This window comes from Apus apus, chromosome 23 (assembly GCF_020740795.1).
Source record: "Apus apus isolate bApuApu2 chromosome 23, bApuApu2.pri.cur, whole genome shotgun sequence".
In the NCBI taxonomy this organism is placed as follows: domain Eukaryota; kingdom Metazoa; phylum Chordata; class Aves; order Apodiformes; family Apodidae; genus Apus; species Apus apus.
In genome coordinates, this window is record NC_067304.1 from 858,701 (window position 1) to 877,616 (window position 18,916).

At 58.3% G+C, this 18,916-nt stretch overlaps 3 protein-coding genes across 4 annotated transcripts in view; 2 read left to right on the plus strand and 1 right to left on the minus strand.

The window, feature by feature from the left end:
• Window positions 1-5,495, plus strand: part of LZTR1 (leucine zipper like transcription regulator 1) — a 37,757-nt gene extending 32,262 nt beyond the window's left edge. The window contains exons 18-20 of one of the 2 annotated variants that reach the window (XM_051639095.1): window positions 77-182; window positions 1,548-1,628; window positions 4,692-5,495. In XM_051639095.1, the coding sequence (XP_051495055.1) occupies window positions 77-182; window positions 1,548-1,628; window positions 4,692-4,808 (304 nt within the window). In that variant the 3' untranslated portion in view covers window positions 4,809-5,495. The remainder of the gene's footprint in view (window positions 1-76; window positions 183-1,547; window positions 1,629-4,691) is intronic. The other variant, XM_051639096.1, reaches the window with a different exon arrangement.
• A 1,628-nt stretch (window positions 5,496-7,123) lies between these two features.
• On the minus strand, window positions 7,124-13,799 carry RNPEP (arginyl aminopeptidase). The gene is made up of 11 exons (XM_051639099.1): window positions 13,377-13,799; window positions 12,894-13,034; window positions 12,169-12,317; window positions 11,480-11,596; window positions 11,144-11,379; window positions 10,483-10,596; window positions 10,163-10,275; window positions 9,713-9,821; window positions 9,167-9,391; window positions 8,471-8,613; window positions 7,124-7,387 (listed from the first exon to the last, which is right to left on the minus strand). Exons 1-11 carry the CDS (start codon window positions 13,779-13,781, stop codon window positions 7,223-7,225), a joined length of 1,917 nt encoding a protein of 638 aa, XP_051495059.1. The 5' UTR covers window positions 13,782-13,799; the 3' UTR covers window positions 7,124-7,222.
• Window positions 13,800-15,415: 1,616 nt separating this feature from the next.
• The window catches only part of NAV1 (neuron navigator 1), a 73,617-nt gene continuing 70,116 nt past the window's right edge, over window positions 15,416-18,916 (plus strand). The window contains exon 1 of the mRNA XM_051639082.1: window positions 15,416-15,475. The gene's annotated coding sequence lies outside the window, so the exon portion shown is untranslated. The remainder of the gene's footprint in view (window positions 15,476-18,916) is intronic.

The following is an 18,916-nucleotide window of genomic DNA, read 5'->3' on the forward strand; positions in this document are numbered from 1 at the left end:
TTGTCACTGAGCTGTATTTGCAATCAGTGCTGTTAATTGTGGGTTACCTCTTTTTTTTCCTTGATGAGCTGAACAGCTACCTCTTTGCTGCTCCTTACTACTACGGCTTCTCCAACAACAGACTGCAGGCCTATTGTAAGCAGAATCTGGAAATGAATGTCACAGTGGAGAATGTCCTGCAGGTAACTGTCCCCAAGCAGCTTTAGTGAGTCTTAGGTACAGGAAGGCCAAAGGGTGTAGGGAAGTGGGTGCCCCCAGAGCCAGGTTCCCGGTGGCTTCCAAAGTGACATCCCCTGAGACTGCTTGAACCCTTCTAGGGACAGTGGCCCTGCGTGGCTGGCAGGAATCAGCCATGAGACCTCATCACTCTCTACAACTAGCTGGAAGGACATTGTGGAGAGGTTGGTGCTGGTCTCTTCTGACAGGTAATTAGCAACAGAACAAGGGGGAATGGCTTCAAGCTGCACCTTGGCAGGTTTACACTGGACAATAGGAACAATTTTTTCATAGAGAGTGTTCAGACACTGGAACAGGCTGCCCAGGGAGGTGGTTGAGTCACCATCCCTGGATGTGTTGAAGGATGATTTGGATGTGGTGTTGGTGGAGATGGTTTAGGGGAGAACTTTGTAGAGTAGGGATGATGGGTGGACTCGATGATCCCAAGGGGCTTTTCCAACCTCAATAGTTCTATGTTTCTCTGAATGCAGGAGCACAGCCTGCAGCAGCTGGGTTTCCTTACCTGCTTTTTGTGTCACTGGTGCTCCTGTGCTGAAATACTTAGCATCTATTACTGCACTGGCCAATAGGATGTTGTTCCTCTTGAGGTCCTCACCCCTCATTGTAGACCAGCATTTCTAAGAGGTCTTTTTAAGATGTACCACATGCTCAGCACTCAGCTCCAAACTTTTTTCTGTAGACATTTGTACCAGGACATACATGTTTCTGGAACAGGTTGCCCAGGGAAGCTGTGGCTGCCCCATCCATGGAAGTGTTGAAGGGCAGGTTGGATGGGGCTTGGAGCAACCTGGGCTGGTGGGAGGTGTCCCTGCCCATGCAGGAGGGTTGGATCTAGATGATCTTTAAGATCCCTTCCAACCCAAATCAGTCTGGGATACCGTGATGTGCAGGTGATATTAGCCTTGTTTTATCAGTCATGCTGACAGGAACCAGGCAAGGAAGTTGAAGCTAAAAATAAATACTGTGTAAGAAGGAAGCCTCCAAAGCCATCTACTGGCTATGCAGACAGAACCCCCTGCAGTCCCAGCAGTATCAGTTCCTGCTTCTGGCTCTTGCTAGTGTCACTGGGGCACTTCAGGGAGACCTGGCTCAGAAACAGATCAGCAGTTTCCTACTGATTATCTCGCAAGGACTCCTCCATACATTTTAAACCCAAGGCTTCTTTTCAAATAGTTCAGAAGAGATTCAGGTTTGTAATGAAAAGTGGAGGTATCTCCTTTGCTGAGAGGAACTACTGAGTCAGAACAATGTTTGTGCCCTGTACCTCTGAGCCACACAGAGGGAAAAACACGTCATTGCTTTTGCTGTAGATATTGGAGGCAGCTGACAAGACCCAGGCCCTGGACATGAAGAGGCACTGCCTGCACATCATCGTTCACCAGTTCACCAAGGTTGGTTGCATCTTTTCTGGGGCTTTTGAGAGCTGCTGTCCTGTGTCACTGCACTGCCTAAAGGCACATTCGTAGGGGACTCCATTTCATTCATTCTCATGTGAGACAGCTGAGAGCTGGCTGCCTCTCACTGACACTGGTGAGGCTTCTAGCCACACTTTCCACACTAAAAAATAAAAGACTAGAAGAGCCTGGTCTGGAAATGTGAAGACCTTCCGAAAGAAAAGTTACAGACTTGCTTCCTTTGCCACTCTTGGAGCTGTTCATTTTGCGCCATCCCAGCCTGAGGTTCTCGTGTGAGCAGCAGGGCCAGGTTTTGGTGTATTGAGGGCACAAATCTCTTCCACCAGTGCTTACAAGTGTGCTGTTCATATTTCTCTGTAATTGGTGTTTATTGTCATGTGCTCAAAAGGCAGATGACCCCTGTCCTAGCTGGGCTTTCTGCAGTTCCTGTGCTTTGATATGTGGGGTCATGCATTAGTGATAGGTCAGGAGCCTGATGTGCTGATACTTCTGACCCCACTCCAGAGAAGAATGTTGTCATTTAGTTGTTCCTATGAAGTACAATCCCTCCATGATTCTATCTCATACAGGAAAGCTGGGGAGGGACTTTGCACCAGAGAGTGTAGTGACAGGACAAGGAGTGATGGTTTTAAACTGAGGGCAGATTTAGGTTAGACATCAGGAAGAAATTCTTCACCATGAGGGTAGGAAGGTGCTGGAACAGGTTGCCCAGGGAGGTTGTTGATGCCCCATCACTGGAGGAGTTCAAGGGCAGGTTGGATGAGGCTTGTGCAGCCTGGTCTGGTGGGAGGTTTCCTTGCCTATAGCAGGGGGCTGGAACCTGATGATCTTTAAGGCCCCTTCCAACCTTGACCATTTGATGATTCTGTGATTCTATGGGAGTTTCCCAGCACATCACCTGTTTGTTGCACAACTATTAGCATTGTTGAACTTGACAGATAGATCATAGGAATTGGGATTTCTGGATGCTACACACTTTCTGGTAATAATTCCCTAGTTAGCATCCAAGTAGCTCTTTATCTTCTCTATATTTAATCTCATAATCCTCTTGCTGTTGCCCGTGGAAAGCACTGCTCAGTCCTGTTTGTCTCTAGAGATGAGGCAGAAGGAGGTTCAGGCTCTTTGTTAAAGTCCCAAGTGTAGTGCATTTTGTATCTGGAAATAACTGAAAATGCATGAAAAGCTTTGACAGTGGAGCCAGCACCCAGGAATCACACACTCAGTGCAGAGTCCCCAGCAGGAGGCTGCAGCCCCTGCCTTCATCTTCTGCATTTTCTTCTGGCCTCATGAATCCTGCAGAGTGGCCCAGCTCCAGCAGGGGATGGAGAATGGTCCCACTGTGGGTTACAGGGTGGCCTGGTGGTTGGACATCTCCTCAGCTCTGGGGTCGATGTGTTATGGTCCCCGAGAGCTGAAATCTCATGGTCTCAGCTTCCCAGTGGAGGCCACAGGGAGACCAGCAGGCTGCTGTGGTTCTCTCCAGAAGGTGCTGGGGGAGTGAACATTGTGCCATTTCAACAAAAGAGATTTGACCCAAGGGTGTTACCCAATGTCTTCCAACAACCAGAATGTGTGGAAATGTTTTATATGTAAACTGTTGACTGTTAGAACAGTTTTCATTAAAAAAAAGTGGCTGGAAGACTGTCAAGCAGATGTGCACAGAGAAATCTGAGTTATGCAATGTTTTTCTTCAGCCTGAGAGGCTTCAGTGTCTGATTTTTGGCCTGGTGCTGGGTGACTCGATGTGTGGCTGGGCACAAATGCTTGCCCTTCTGCTCCCTGGCAAGCCACAGACTCTGAGGGGTGGTTTGTTCCAGCTGCACAAGTCCAGTGTGGCCTGGAGGCTCAGGCAGGCCGTGGTGCTGAGGGGATCTCTGGTGTCTCCAGCCTGGTTAACACTGTTCTCCATTCGGACCATTGAGGAGGTTTCCCCACAGTAAGAACATTATTGAAGAGCTGATCCCAGAGGTTTGCTGGTTTGGGCAATGTGATTTTAGGCTCTTGTGTGTCAGTGCAAAAGCCCTAATAAAAGTACTGCTGTGAAGCTCTGGTGCTGACACCCTGCTCTGTTCCTCTGCAGCGCCTGCCTTGCTGCAGGGCAGGATCCACCAGCACTGAGGTCTCTTTCCCTTCCAGCCCTTGTGGACTCTTATTTTGGGGATATTGCTTCAAGCAGATGTCCTGAGCTCTTTCTAAAAGCATGCTCAGCCATTTTTTCCCTGGGTTTTAAAAGATGCTTGGAACATCTCTGCTCCGTATCACAGCCAAGCTTCTTAGAGTGGGGCAATATCTTTTATTAGATCAGTTAACAGAGGCTGGATGAGAGGACAGGCTTTAGGCAGTTTGCCCTCAAGGCTGGGAGTTAGTTTTAATAACTGGAGAGAGGGATTACTGCTTCTTACTATGAGGCTGTGGAGAAGGAAGGAGTGTGCAGAGCTCCTTTTCGATAACAGTTGTGCTTCTGAACAGTCTAGGAGAAAAAAATGTGTTGTAGATTCTCACAAACCTAGTGGGGTGAAGGTTTTTGTTGGCTGCTTCTGCAGGGAGCTGTGCTGCCTGGGGAGGCTGGCCAGCAGCACCAGCAGGGACACCAAGCACAGCGTCCTTGGGAGCACACAGGAGCAGAGATCCCATCCTCAGTCAGGTTCTCAGTACAAACACAGGCTTCACAGCTCAGGGCTGTGCTGGTGCCCAGCGTCGCTTCTAGGAGAGTGCTTAGTTGGCCTCCATCAGCAGGAGAGTTGTCAGCGTTAGCAGGAATTACACTCCTCTCTCAGGGGGCTGTGCTGGGCTCTGCTGCCCTCCCTCCCACCCCTGAGCTGCAGCCTGAGGTCGGGTTGTAGCTCAGGAAGGGGTGACAGGTTCTGCTGCCCAGCTCCACCACTGCCAGTTCCAGTGCCTGCCGAGCCTCTGCCTTGCCTGGCCTGCCTGTTCCACGTGGGGTGGCAGGGGTAAAGCTGTGATGATTTGAGTCAGCCATTATTTGGGGAGGGGTTTAATTTCTGTGTTTTTTCTGTTCTGTTTTTCTTTTCCTTGAAGGTCTCCAAGTTGCCAAATCTCCGCTCCCTGAGTCAGCTGCTCCTCCTTGACATCATAGAGTCCTTAGCTAACCACATATCAGACAAGCAGTGTGCAGAGCTGGGCTCAGACATATGACATGCTTTGGTAATCCAGCTTTTCTTTTGTTCCTCAAAAAACCTAGCATTTTACAGCTGACTTTCTTGTTTACCATTCCATGCTGAGCTGCTCAGAGCCTGCTCCGTAGAGCAGGCAGCCCAGAGAAGCGTGGACATGCCTTGCTCTCCTGTGTGTTTCCTTGGTTTGGACCTTTGTGGAGAAGGGTTTGGTCTCTGTTACACAAATGTAAAATCAAAGCTGTTGCAGGAGTTAATTTATTCCACGTGGTTTTGGGAGTAACTGAGTTCAGCATCAAGCCCATTTTTACTTTTATACTGTAAAATAAAGCAGTAATGTCAGTGAGTCATTAATACTTTGAAACACAAGATTTAAAGAATACTATTTAAAGAACTTCAGCTGACACAGCCAGGGGCAGTAAGGGGAAGTCAGATGTAACGAAACTGGAAACAGAGAGGGTGGTGTTTGCAGTGAGGCTAATGTTGGACACGAGGGTAGTGACTTTTCAAGGCTGTCCATGATGTGGATTAAAAGATAAGCCCTTTTGAAACTGCCTCCCTGGTGGGCTGCAGGAAGCCCAGGCCTGTGCTCTGCAGCAGGTCAGACCAGATTACAGTGGTCCTTTCTGACCATGAAATCCATTAATCCTGTCTCACTAAGCCTTTCTAAATCAATTTATTAATAAAGAGTTAACATCTTCTCCTGGCATGTCATGACTGACTTGGCTTTCATTTTGGAAAAATTAAGCAAAAAGAGCTCCCAGCTTGATGAAGGTCACTTTGTTAAAAATAAGTGAGCTACATCTAGTTACTTGTTACTAATTTTATGCTGAAGTGTCTTGGTCAGTGGTTGCCTTTGCAGGAAGGTGAATGAAGGAGGGTGCCATTCCCAGCCATCCAGCTACAGCTGCTGTTCCCCCCCAGCTACAGATCTGGTGCTGCCCCCACGGCAGAGGGGAGAGAAGGGTGGTCTCTGGCTCTGAGGTGCAGCTGGGCTGGGGACTGTCAGCTCAGGTTGTGCTGGTGAGATGTCTGCAGGCAGAGCTGCTCCCTGACCAGAGCCACCAGGGCAGCCCAGAGGCTGAGAATGAAAACCTGGCCCTGCCTTGTGCTGGTTCACAGGAGGTGGTGCTGCTCTCTGGCTGCTCAGAATGGCAGAGCTGGCTTGAGCTGGAGCAGTGGAAGATCCCTTTGGGAAGCCCTGGGGTTTCCACCCTTTTGGCTGTAACTTTTAGCTCAAGCCAGTGGAGTGTTGGAGTGTTCCCAGGTTCTGAGCCCCAGGTCAGCATCCAGTGGGTTCCACGTCTGTGCTTGGTGTGTTGAGGGCACTGCAGTCTTGGTGCAATGGAGAGTGTGTAATTCCATTTAGTCCAAGGGAAATGCTGTAGGAACTGCTCCATCTGTCTCCCAGCCTGCTCAGGTGAGTCAGACCAGAGGTGGCAGATGCCTCAGAGAGCCAAGGGTTCATTTTCAACCAGAAGGATTATTTCCATATGCCTCATAGGTGATGAAGTCTCATGTCAGAGGTAATTGTTACAATGGTAATTGTACCAACAGCCTGTGTGTTCCCTGGGAAACCAGGGTATCTGCACATGGAGGAAGGTTGGATGCTACAACTTGTAAGAATAGTACAAGTTATTTTCAGCAATGCTGAATCTGCTCGAGGACATGCATTGCCCAGACCTGCAGCCTGGTTCCCTCAGGGAGATGGAAGGGGCCGATTCCAACCATGCCATAACCTGCCCCTTTAACCCCATTTCCTCAAACTGTTTGGGGTTTGGAGCTTATTCCCAAAGTCCATCAGCCAGGAAATGTGCAGCCTGTGCTCGTTGTGAGCCAGGGCACTGTGGGTGCCTCTGCTTTGGGGGTGGTTTTGGCTGTGGTGACCCTTGTGCTGGGTCAGTCACATCTCATCTGTGGGCTCAGTCTGGGGAGCTGTGGTCAGTGGTGCTGTTATGTCAGATGCTTGTGATTTCCAGGTGCTGGGATGGTGCAGCCCCTCCCAGAGGGGAGCTGGGACCCAGGGGCAGGGCTGAGCCCCCCTTCCTGGTACCCCCACAGTGTGGCTGGGGCTGGACTCAGAGGCAGGGACAGTGTCAGGGCTGCCAGGGAAAAAGGGCTGAGCTTCCTGTCCCATCCCTGCTGCCACATGGGACCTGGGACAGCTTGGCAGGAGCACAGCAAGGACAGGTGTGGCTCAGGGCCACCCCAGGTGGCTGCGCCCCCATCCCTGATGACCCCTATCCAGGGCCACCAGCCTGGCCCCTGGGCAGGAGGAGCAGGGAGCCAGGCTAAGGGTGCCCAGGGGTTGCTGGAAACAAGAAGAGCACAAACAGAGAAAAATTACAAATTTTAATAAGGAAATTTGTGCAGTGATGGCAGAAAAGCTGAGGTCCTGCCCGAGGGAAGGCTGCAGAGGGAGCAGAGCCAGCTGTGCTAGTGCTCTGCCACCTCCAAGCCTAGGATCTTCTTGACATAATTCTGGACATTGATGTGGAGCTGTGGGGCTGTAGCAGAGAAGGTCTCCATGGCCAGAGCCCGGGCTGCCTCCGACCCACCCCACATGGCACGGTAGAGGGGCAGGGTGTACTTCTGTTTCCCCTGCAGAGACACAGCAGGGGTTACACCCCAACCTCCCCAGCTCAGGGAGCCCCAGGAGACCCCCCAAGCCCCCTCCCCAGGGCATAACACCTCCTGCACCTCTCAGCCAGCAGAGTACAGAGGAATGGGGGACAGTGTTGGGAATGCCACCCTCAACACTGCAGTGCCTGGAGAGGGGACCTTGGAGAAAGAACAGGCCCATGAGAAGCTCAAGTTCAATAAAATCAAGTGCAGGGTCCTGCACCTGGGTCAGGGCAATCCCCACTACCAGTACAGACTGAGGGAAGGAGAGATGAACTGGATGTATGGATTGAGAGCTGGCTCTGCTGAGGAGGACTTGGGAGTACTGGTGGGTGACAAACTGGACATGAGCCAGCCATGTGCTCTGGCAGCCCCAAAAACAACTGTGTCCTGGGCTGCATGCAGCAGGACCAGCAGGTCAGGGAGGGGATTGTCCCCTCTGCTCAGACCCTCCCCTGCAGGGCTGCGTCCAGTTCTGGAGCCCCCAACACAAGAAGGACATGGAGCTGCTGGAGACCAGAGGAGGCCACAGAGATGATGGGAGGGCTGGAGCAGCTCTGCTCTGGAGACAGGCTGGGAGAGTTGGGGTGTTCAGCCTGGAGAGGAGAAGGCTCCAGGGAGCCAGTACTGTGGCCTTTTCATCTATATAGGGAACTTGTAAGAAAGCTGGAGAGAGACTTTTTCCAAGGCCTGCAGCACCAGGACAGGGACCAGCAGTTCTAAACTGAAGCAGGTGGGGTTAGATGGGACATAAGGAAGAAATGTTGTACACTGTGGTGAGACACTGGCCAGGTTGCCCAGAGAGTTGGTAGATGCCCCATCCCTGGAAACATTCAAGGTAGGGTTGGATGAGGCTCTAAGCAACCTTATCTGGTTGAATATGTCCCTGCTTACTACAGGGGGTTGGACTGGGGGATTTTTAAAGGTCTCTTCCAACCCAAACCATTCTGTGGGTCTATCAAGAGTGAGAGCCAACCCCTGGCCCCCTGGTGCAGGGGTCCTGTGCCCATCTCTGCTCCAGTGGCTGCTGCTGGGTGCAGCTGCTGCTGCCCAGGGACAAACCTGGCTGTGGAGGAAGTCCTTGACCTTGCTGTACTCTGCCTCCAGGTTGTTCTTGAGGATGATCTGGCACCAGCGGAGTCGCAGCTCAGCATTCTGGGACTTGGAGATCTTGGGGTACATCTTGCTCAGCCTCTCCACATTGCCTGTGAGAGGAATTGTCACCACCACTGCAGGGGCTCTGCTTCTAGCTTCCAGCCCCCAGCCCCTGCTCTGAGGGGACCCTGTGTTGCCAGTCCTGTGGGATCCTTGGGCCAGCCCTGGCCCCTCTTCAAGCCTCCCAGCACCCCAGCTGTGTGAGATCCCAGGCACTCGCTGGGCCTCCTGGGGCCAGGCAGCCCTGCCCGGTGCTGGGGACACCAGCACAAAGGGTGAGGAGGTCCCTCAGCAAGGAGCACAAGGAGAAGGGAACACAGGGAAGACAGCCCAGTTGAGCCATCCTGGGCACATCAGAGCTCCTCCCTGCCACTCCCCATAGGGCTAGGGACACCCTTCCCCTGGCTCTCCACTCCCCACCACACTGAGCAAGGCTTCTCAGATGCCAGGAACCACACTGCTGGATCACAGCAGGGAGGGGATGATGGCCATGGACCCACAGATCCCACTGGTATGTCCTCATGTCCCCAACTGGCTGGACCAGGCCACATCACCCTCTGTCACTCTGGGCATGGGAGCCCTAGGAGGTGACCTGGTGCTCACCTTCTGGCAGGGGGGATTTCTGCAGGATCTGGTCCAGGAAATAGACCAGCTGGTAGGTCCTCCAAGCTGCAATGTCCACGGCTTCGATTGCCTCCATGTTCACGCTGTCAGCTGCCCAGAGCTCTGCCAGCTCATCTGCTGGCTTCATCAGCTGCTCCCCTGGTGAGAGGTCGGGCAGGTAGGGGGGCCAGCCCGGCGTGTTCAGCCAGCGGTCGAACTCGAAGCCTGCAGCAGGGAAGGGAGGGAGAGCTGGGATGGGTTTCCTGCAGGACATCCCACTGCCGCCTCTGGGTGTCCCCCAGCACCAGCAAACCCACCCAGGGCTGGCGACGAGCAGAGACTAATGAGGTGAGACTGTTAAGCCCCCATGGGCACTGCCTGTTGCAAGGCCAGGAGCAGCAGCAGCATCTCCAGGAAAACCCACACACCGACATGCCTGGGGTCCTGCCCAGGGTCTGCACGGGACATGGGGCAGCTCCGGCACCCTGGGGTGCTGGTTTGCAAAGCTGTGCCCCAGTCCCATGCCCAGGAAGGCTCCCTGCTGACCTGGGATAGTGTCCACGCCCTTCTCCTTCAGCTCCGGGAAGTATTCCAGGAAGAAACCAAGGGTGTCATCTGCTGTGATGCTCTGGAACTTGAACCGGTTCACGTAGGCCTGCGGGGATGGCCGGGGTGTGAAGCCACTGATGCTTATCTCAGCAATGCTGCCCAGCTCTACCCGTACTTAGCCTCATGGGGGTTGGCACTGCCAAGTCCACACCAGTTCCCCCTCCAAGAGACTTGCCAGCCCCCAGCATCCCCTGGGATACCTTGAGCATTGCCACAAACTGCTGCCAGCACAACATCTCCTTCCCCCTGTGAACATCTCCATTTCTCACCTCTTCTCCCCAGCCACCCTGTTCAGCCCATCCTTCCCAGGGTCCCACTGTGCTCTGCCCTCCCTCTGTGGGGTTTTGTACCACTTGGCACCTCCACCTGGTACCTCCCTGCACAGACCTGGAGGAAGGCATCGAACTTGCTCTGGTCCCCCACCAGATGGGCCAAGTAGCTCACGAAGCAGTACCCCTTCTCGTAGGGTGTTTCATTGTACGTGTCATCTGGATTGACACCTAGAAAACGGGAAAACTCTCAGGAACCATCCCCCATCTGCAAACCAGAACAGCCCTCACGTGTGCCGATTTCTCCCATTCCTCCAGGAGCCATCCCCTCACCCGGGTCCCACCAGCACCAGTTTTATTGCGAGCCATGAAGGCTCCAGCCGCAGGGCTCCCCCTGCAGCCTCGCTTGGCCCCGCGCCCCCAGGCTGCCCCACAGACCTGGCTCGATCACCACCCGCAGCTTGTTGAGGGGATGGTCCTCCCCTGTGTTGTCCATGTGCTGGCGCAGCAGCGCCCTTCCTGTGGCAGCCTCCAGGCAGGTGTAGGCCAAACCTGGGCAGAGACAAGTGGGAGGTGTTTGGAGACCCTGACCAGACCGTGTGTGCTGCTACAGGAGGGCAACAGCATTAGGTTTGTGAGCTGGGAGAGAGGAAACTGATGAACAAGGCACTGGGATGGCAGAGCTGCAGGGAGGTGTGGCAACCCAGCCCTTGGTTAGCAGGAGGATTTTAGAGCCATTAACATCCATCTGGATGCAGCAAAGAGTGGCAGGGGTGCCTGAGCTGCTGGATGTGTCCATGGGGAGCTCAGGGCAGCTGGTATTCCTGCGGGGAGCAGGAGGAAGGTGGAGCTGGGCTCGATGGCAGCACCTGTGTCTGTGCCTGAGGCTCAGGGGCTCTGTCCACCTCGGAGCAAAGGTGGTTCCACTGCTAACACAAAGCCCTGGGTCCTGCAGGCTGCTGCCCTCCACCTCCTCTGAGACACAGCACAGGCCCTGGCCCCACAGGCTGTGCTTGGGGGGACATGCTGGGCCAGACCCCCACGGTCCTGCCCGGGAGGGCACGGCTGAGCTTGGGGCTTCAGCCCCAGGGCCACGCACCATAGACCTCGGTGGAAATGCGCCTCTGGGCGTACATGGTGAAGCCCTCGTTCAGCCAGAACTCGCCCCACGTGGCGTTGGTGACCAGGTTGCCAAACCAGCTGTGGGAGATCTCGTGGATGATGACGTCCGCCAGGGAGCGGTCCCCGGCCAGCAGGCAGGGCGTGAGGAAGGTGAGGCAGGGATTCTCCATCCCGCCGAACGGGAAGGAGGGCGGCATGAACAGGATGTCGTACCTGTCGGGAAGAGCTCGGGTCAGACCCACCTCCTCCTGTGGATGGGGGATGCTCCCCTGTGCTTCAGGGAGCAAAGCCCTTCAGGAACAGGAGGCCCTACCTGCCCCAAACATAAGGTCCAAAGAGCTTCTCTCCAACAGCCAGGAACTCCTCGATCACCCCGTCGTACTCCTTCTTCGCAGCCTCGATCAGGCAGGGCTCAGCCCAGACACGGCTCCTGGCCAAGTGCACAGCAGAGGAAGTGTTAGCCACGAGAGACCTGTCACCCTATTGCTTCATCAGACAAAACCTTCGTGTGCTTATCCCGCAGCAAAATAAAAACCTGCTGATCAAGGTTTTGAGACCGATAGTGCAAATTGCTGTAATTTCTGTCCTTGTCTGAATGTCAAAGGGCTTTCATAGCTACTGTGTCAGCAGGGAACCCAAACGAACCACTGGCCTTGGGAAGACCTGGGACCCTCTGGGAATGGGGACCTGCTGCTCTCCTTCACATTCATGGGACTGAAACAAGCAGAGACCAGGACGCCTTCCAGGCTGAGGGGACCTGGCACAGAGGCTCCTCCTGACCCCCAGCACCCAGCAGAGCCCAGGGTCTGGTGACAAAGCACCACGTGCACAGCAGTTGGGACTGACCAGGTCACACTTACGGTCACTGTCTTGTGCCTGCTGGCTCTCCAGAGCCAGGGAGAGGCTGTAGGCAGTTCCCATGGGACCACATGGCATGGGAGCCTCACCATGCAGCTCCCACAGCCAGGGCTTAACACTCAGGTCTCCTCCAGAGCCACTTACCTTGGGCCAACATCAGCAGACACAATGTCCCCAACAGCCAGAGCAATCAGGTAGGAGGGGATCGGCTGGGACATCTTGAAGACAAAGGTGTTATCCTTCTGCTTCTCCCAGCTCGTGGCACTCATCACAGCAGTGAAACCCTCCGGGACCTGGACACGTTGAAAACATCTATTAGATCCATGAAGTGCAGCATGGGATGGTGGCTAACCCAGCCAGGGACACTCAATGCCTGATGGCAAACACCTCCCAGCAGGCTGGGGGTGGCCGGGTCCATGGGCACTGCAGTTTCAGGAGCAGAGCAGCACTGCCCCGAGCTCCAGCCTGGGACCCCAGCTGCATCCCCAGGACACCATCACTTGGCACTTGGGCTCTGACACCAGCTGGGTGCAATACTGGGACAGCCAGAGCTGCCAGGGAGGTGCCAGAGAGATAAAGAAATGCTGGAGCTGCGGGTACCGAAAGGGCAAAGGTCCCTCAGACTCTGACTTTACTGTTTCTTACACAACTTGCTTTTCCTGTTCTCCAGCCAAAGTAGAACTTGTGGCTGATCCACTGGCCTGGGCTGAACCCTGGGAGACCGATCTGGTCTCTCTTCTTCCAAATGTGGGCTGAGCCCCTGCAGGGGAAACAGCAGCTCCCCTGCCAGCAAACTGTAAACTCATGGAGGGTCTTGCTCCCACGGGGTGTGAGGGGGATGGTGGAGCCTGTCCAGGGGCAGGACTTACCTTCACGGTGGCCGAATAGGTGAATTTGACTGAGGGGGTGTCGAAGCAGGGGAAGAAGGACCTGTTGAGGACAGCCTGGCCTTGCGTGTACATGTAGGGCTTCTGCTTCCCTGCCGTCTGCTCAGGAGCGAGCCAGCACACCTGGGGGTGGGCAGGAGGGGGAGACCCGCTGGTGAGAGGTGTTCCCTGGCCCTTGCCCATGGGTGCTGTCTGCTGGAGGAGCAGGGGTTCTCCTCTGGGGCCTGGGTCTCGGCCTGCTCCTCCAGCTCCTCCGGGGCCCCTCGGTTCCCCTCGTCCCCTCATCACCTCCTATTCCCGTTCCCTGGTTCCCCTCACGCACCCAGCTCCCCCCGCACCTTTCGGCTTCTGCGCCCCCTCAGCTGCCCCGTCCCCCCAGCCCCCCCCGTCCCCCCGTCCCCTCAAGCCCCCCGGCCCTCCCCGCTCACCCCCGTCCCCTCAAGCCCCCCGGCCCTCCCCGCTCACCCCCGGCCCCTCGCCCGCCTCATAGTCGATCAGGAGCGTGAGGAGCTGCCCGGCCCGCGCGGGCTGGGGCAGCGCGACGTGCAGGGCGCTGCCGTAGCTGGCGAAGGGGCGGCTCTGGAAGCGCAGGGGCTGCCCGCCGGGCTCCCCGCCGGGCTCCCCGCCGTGCCCGGGGGGCGGCAGCAGCGCGGCGCGGAGCGGGCCCAGCCCGGGGTGCGTGTCCAGCCGCACCTCGCTCTCCCCGTCGCGCGCGCACCGCAGCTCCAGCCGCGCGCTCCCGCGCAGCCGCCCCGCGCGCGCCGCCGCGAAGGTGACGCGCAGCGACAGGTGCAGGTGCCGCAGCGACCAGGAGCTCGCGCTGCTGGCGGAGGCCGCGTCCCGCACCGCCCCGTCCCGCACCGCCGCCATGGCGCTGGGGGGCGGGGCCACGACGGGAAAGGGGCGGGGCCTGGGTGGGAAGGGGCGGGGTCGGGAGGGAGGGGCGGTGCCGGAGGGGGCGGGGCGGGGCATGGATGGAGGGGCGGGGCATGGATGGAAGGGGGCGGGGCAGGGATGGAAGGGGGCGGGGCCGGAGGGGAAGGGGCGGGGCCAGGGCAGCGGAAGGAGGGGCCGTGCAGCGCTGGGGGGCAGAGGGATCCATGGAAGGGGGATCCGGGGTGAATCCATGGGGGGCGTGGGGAGGGGAATTCAAGGGGAGATCCATGGAGAGGTGGTCCGAGGAGAATCTATGGGGGGGTCTATGGAGGGGGAATCCACGAAGTGGGGATCCGTGGGGGCGGATACATGGAGGGGGATCCAGGAGGATCGGTGGGGTGGAGGGGTGGAGGGGGGCCTCGGGGAGGGGGATTCATGGGGGGATCCATGGAGGGGGAATCCATGGAGAGGGGATCCCGAGGGAGATCCATGGTGGGGGGGGTCGGATCTGGGCGGATCTGTGAGGGAGACCCATGGGAGGATCGAAGGGAATCAGGGGGTGGGTCCATGTGGAGACCCCTGAGCTGGGAGGGGTCGGGAAGGGGTGTGGGGAGGGACTCATGGAGGTTCAGTGGAGGGATATAGGGAGGGAGGGATCCATGGAGGGGACCCATGGGGGGGGATCTATGGGAGGGGATCCGCCTGGGGTGAGTCCATGGGTCGAAGGAATCTATAGGGGGCATTCCCTGGGCAGGGGGTTCCATGGGGAATCAGAGGGGGCGTCTGTGCGAGGGTCAATATCGGGATCCGTGGGGAAGGGATCAGGAGATCCAGAGTAGGATCCATGGGGAGACCCGTGGCGGGGTCGGGATTGTAGGGACGTCTCCATGGGGAGAGCCGGGAGGGATCCAGGGGGGGTGTCAGGGAGGGATATAGGGAGGGATCCATGGGGAGATCCGGGTGAGATGCATGGGCATCTCCATGGAGGAATATAGGGAGGGATGGAGTGGATCCATGGCCCGGGGGATCCATGGGGGCTGCGGGGGCTCCCTGGGGGATCCCTGGCTCAGGTTTCATCGCCGGCTCCAGGCGCCGCGTCCCGGCAGCCGAGCGGCACTGGGACTGGGAGCTGGGACTGGGGGCTGGGACTGGGAGCTGGGACTGGGGGCTGGGACTGGGGGCTGGGACTGGGGACTGGGGACTGGGAGCTGGGACTGTGGACGGGGACGGGGACTGGGGACTGGGAGCTGGGACTGGGGGCTAGGACTGGGGGCTGGGACTGGGAGCTGGGACTGGGGACTGGGGACTGGGACTGGGGACTGGGAGCTGGGAGCTGGGAGCTGGGGGCTGGGACTGGGACTGGGACTGGGGACTGGGAGCTGGGACTGGGACTGGGGACTGGGAGCTGGGACTGGGACTGGGACTGGGAGCTGGGACTGGGGACTGGAACTGGGAGCTGGGGCTGGGATTGGGGACTGGGACTGGGAGCTGGGATTGGCAGCCTGGGACTGGGAGCTGGGAGCCTGGGACCGGGAGCCGGGGCCCGGAGCGGCGGGGCCGGCCGGGCCTGCGCGACTCCTCCCCCCGGGCCGCCCGGCGCGATCCCGGCAGCTCCGACAGCCCGAGAGCGGCGGTGGCACCGGGAGCGCCCGCGGGGCCGCGGAGGGACGGGGCGCCTGGAGCCGGCGGTGAGTGCCCGGCCGGGGTCTGTGCAGCGGGGACACCCCGCGGGACTGGGGGGGGACCGGGGGACACCCCGCGGGGACCGAGGCGGTGGGGACACTCCGAGAGAACCGGGGAGACGCGGAGGACATCTCAGGGAAGCACGAGGGACAGGCTGCCCGGGCCGGGGGTGATGGGGGATGTCTTGTGGGGACTGACTGTGACAGTGGGGACATCGTGGTGGGGATCGGTGGGGGTGGAGGACGCGCCGTCGGGGACCGGGGAGACGCGGGGGGCACCCAGCTGGGGACGGCAGGTGAGGAGGGGCACCCCGGTGAGGACTGAGGTGATCAGGTCATCAGAGGTGAGACATGGGACATCATGGTGGGGACGGGGGGTGACAGGCAGTGGCTGCAGGGGCTGATGCCACCTCACCCTCGGGGCAGCCGCCCCGTGTCCCCTCCCCGTCCTCCCTAATGTCCCCATCTCTTCGTGGGGACACTATTTAGGCAGTGGGAGCTCCAGTATGGACGGTCCCAGGGCAGTGTGTTTAAGCTGGTGTGTTCCCGTGTCCCAGTGCCCCCCCGGTGTCCCCTTGACACCCCCTGTCCCCTGCAGAGGGGGCAGCAGGAAGCCACCACAGTGCTGGAGGCAGGTGCTGGTGCTGCCTGCAGAGGAGAGACCAGCAGTGCCAGCAAAGGGCAGTGGGGGGAAACTGAGGCACGGGGGCCACCACCATGGGTGACAGTTCTCTTGGGAGCCAGCCTGGGGTGGCAAACCATGTGTCCATGATCTCCTTCCTCATTTCTGGCATGGGAAGGTGCTGTGGGGCCACGAGCACCCATGGCTGGTCCCTGGATGGGTGTCCAGTGCCTTGTGGCTCCAGATTCTCCATATCCCCACGGTGGCTTGGGGAGAGCAGGGAGGACAGTGGGGACTTCTTTTAAAAATGCTCTTTTTGCCAATAATGAAAGGGCTGGGGCCTGATGGCTTCCTCCTACTGGGTGTTCCACCACCCCAGGGATGCTCCAAGTCCCCAGGGATGCTCCACCACCCCAGGGATGCTCAGCCACCCCGGCCACCCTGGGGTGGTGGAGAATCCCCAGGCCTGGTGTGGGATGGCTCCTATGGAGCTGTGCACCAGGGCCCTGGTTGTCCTGGATTTCACCTAGGAAAAAAACAACTGGGAGAGAAGCCAGAGAGCCTGGGTGTGCCGGGCTGAGCCCACAGCCATCCCTGCAGGATGCCCCTGGCTGGCCCAAAGTGGGCCAGTGGTTGCCCTGTCATCCTCGATGGGCTTTGCCAGAGCTGCTTGCCCCGTCATCCCTGATGCCGCAGGGTGGCCAGGTGCTCCCAGGGGAGATCATGGGGATGGGGGGAAACCCTCGTGCCTCCCCTGGCAGGGTGTGTTGGTGCCTGTGTTGTTGCAAGGTGGGGTTGGACCCCCCCTAGTTTTGCAGCTGGGGAAGCTGCGTCAGGAAATCCCGGCTGGATCGGCCGGATCCTGGCTGAGTCATTTCACAGGCGCTGAGTAACTGCCCGTGCTGTGGGGTGTGGGGCTGTACTCTGTGGGGAGCAAGGGTGTCTGCAGGGTGCAGGGCTGGCCGTGGGGTGCAGGGATGTCCACGTGGTGCAGAGCTGTCTGGGGTGCAGGGGTGTCTGTGGGGTGCAGGGATGTCCTTGGGGTGCAGGGCTTTCCATGGGGGTGTTTTGATCTCCGTGGGGTGCAGGGCTGCCCGTGGCCTCTGTGGGTAGGCAAGAGCTGCCTGCTCTGCCTGCTTTGCCCGTCAGCTCCCCATGGCTGTGGCCTCGTCCAGCTCACAACCCATGCTCACCTCAGAGCCTTCCTCTCCTTGCCAGCCCGGTGCCTCAGTTTCCCTCTGGGTTTCCCCATGGGTTTCCCTCCTGCCAGGGAAGGATGGGACTGGATGGGGCAAAAAGCTCCTGGGACCTGAGCTGGATCCGGTCCTGCAACCTGTCCCTGGCACGGGGATCTGGCTCTCGAGGGACCAGGGTAGGCCTGAACAGGGGGAGATGGGGTGGGCTGGGGGGTGTGGGGCTGGGTGACCTCTGGTGGAGGTTGGGAGGGGAATGACCTTCCCGAGGCAAAATTTGAGTCTCCTTCTGCTGCCAAGGGATCTCCAGACTGACTCTTGGTGTGTGGGGAGGACAGGGTCAGGGAGAGGGATGGGATAGGAATGGGGATGAGGATGGAGATGAGGATGGGGCCAGGGTGAAGGTGAGGGATGGGGCTGGAGCAGGGCTTGTGGTGCTGTGGCAGATCCAGCAGTGCTGGCAGCAGCTTATAAATAACCTGTGGAGACACGAGTTTTTTTCCTGCCGCCGCCCCGCGCTGCAGCCCCATGGACAGGAAAAAGGTGTTTCCGGCTGGGGACGGGAGCGGGGCCACAGCCCCGGGGGGACACGGGGCCCGGCCACAGACAGGCGGGTGGGAGACAAGTGACCCCCCCTTGGCTGGTGCTCGGGGTGCAGCCACCAAGTGTGGGGTTGGTTGGAGCCCTGAGCCCAGCAGGGCCACTGCCCCCCCCAAGTCCCCAGCTGGGCCACCAACCTGCTGCTGGGCCCGGCTGGAACTGCCGTGGGGACAGGACGTGCTGCCGCCACCTCAGACACCCTGTCCTGGCCCCAGTGCCACCAGGCTCAGACACCCAACAGGCACATACCCTGGAGCCAAACCCTACTGCACGGGGATGGAGCCTTCTGCTTTCGCAGGGGGTCGGTGGGGATGTTGGGGGGACAGGAGTTGGTGCCCCCACTGTCTGATCTTGCCTGGTCAATGCCCTGTCCTCGCGTGTCCCCCAAACCACCTGCAGTATCATTACTGTCCTCAGGACCTTTGTGAGGGGGCTCTGGGTCACCCCATCTCTGGCTGGGTCCCCATGAGCACCCACAGTGGCAGCACATTGCTACACCTCAGGGTTATATCCTGCAAAGCCCCTTCCCCAAAAGGCCTGGCAGCATGTCTGGGTGCCACCCTGGCTCCTGCACTGTCCCCTATGTCCCCATGTGAGCTCAGTGACACCATCCTCCAGCCCCACTGGTGACTGACCCACTGTGATTTACACTGTGGCTCCCACACTAGGGGCTGGACTCCCTGCTCTAGGGGCTGCCATGTGCCAGGGTGGGATTTGGCCACAGAGGGGTTGGAGCCCAGGTGCTGCCCTGGGGTGCCCCAAGGCATGGCATGGTGAGAGGACAGGTGGTGACAAGCCACCCATCCCCAGGGCCGCCTGGGACAGTGGGACTGATGTCCTGGCATCCTCTTGCTGCTGGGATGTGGGAATCGGGCTCCAAAGGTCTTGCTGTGCTGCGGGGAGCAGGTTTGGGGTGGGAGCCAGCGCATGAGCCAGCACCTCCCAGTATTTGCCTGTGTTCCCTTGGCTCCCCCGCTCCCACGGAGGGGCGGAGGTGGGAGCTGGAGGAGGTGGGCTGGTGCTCGTCCCCAT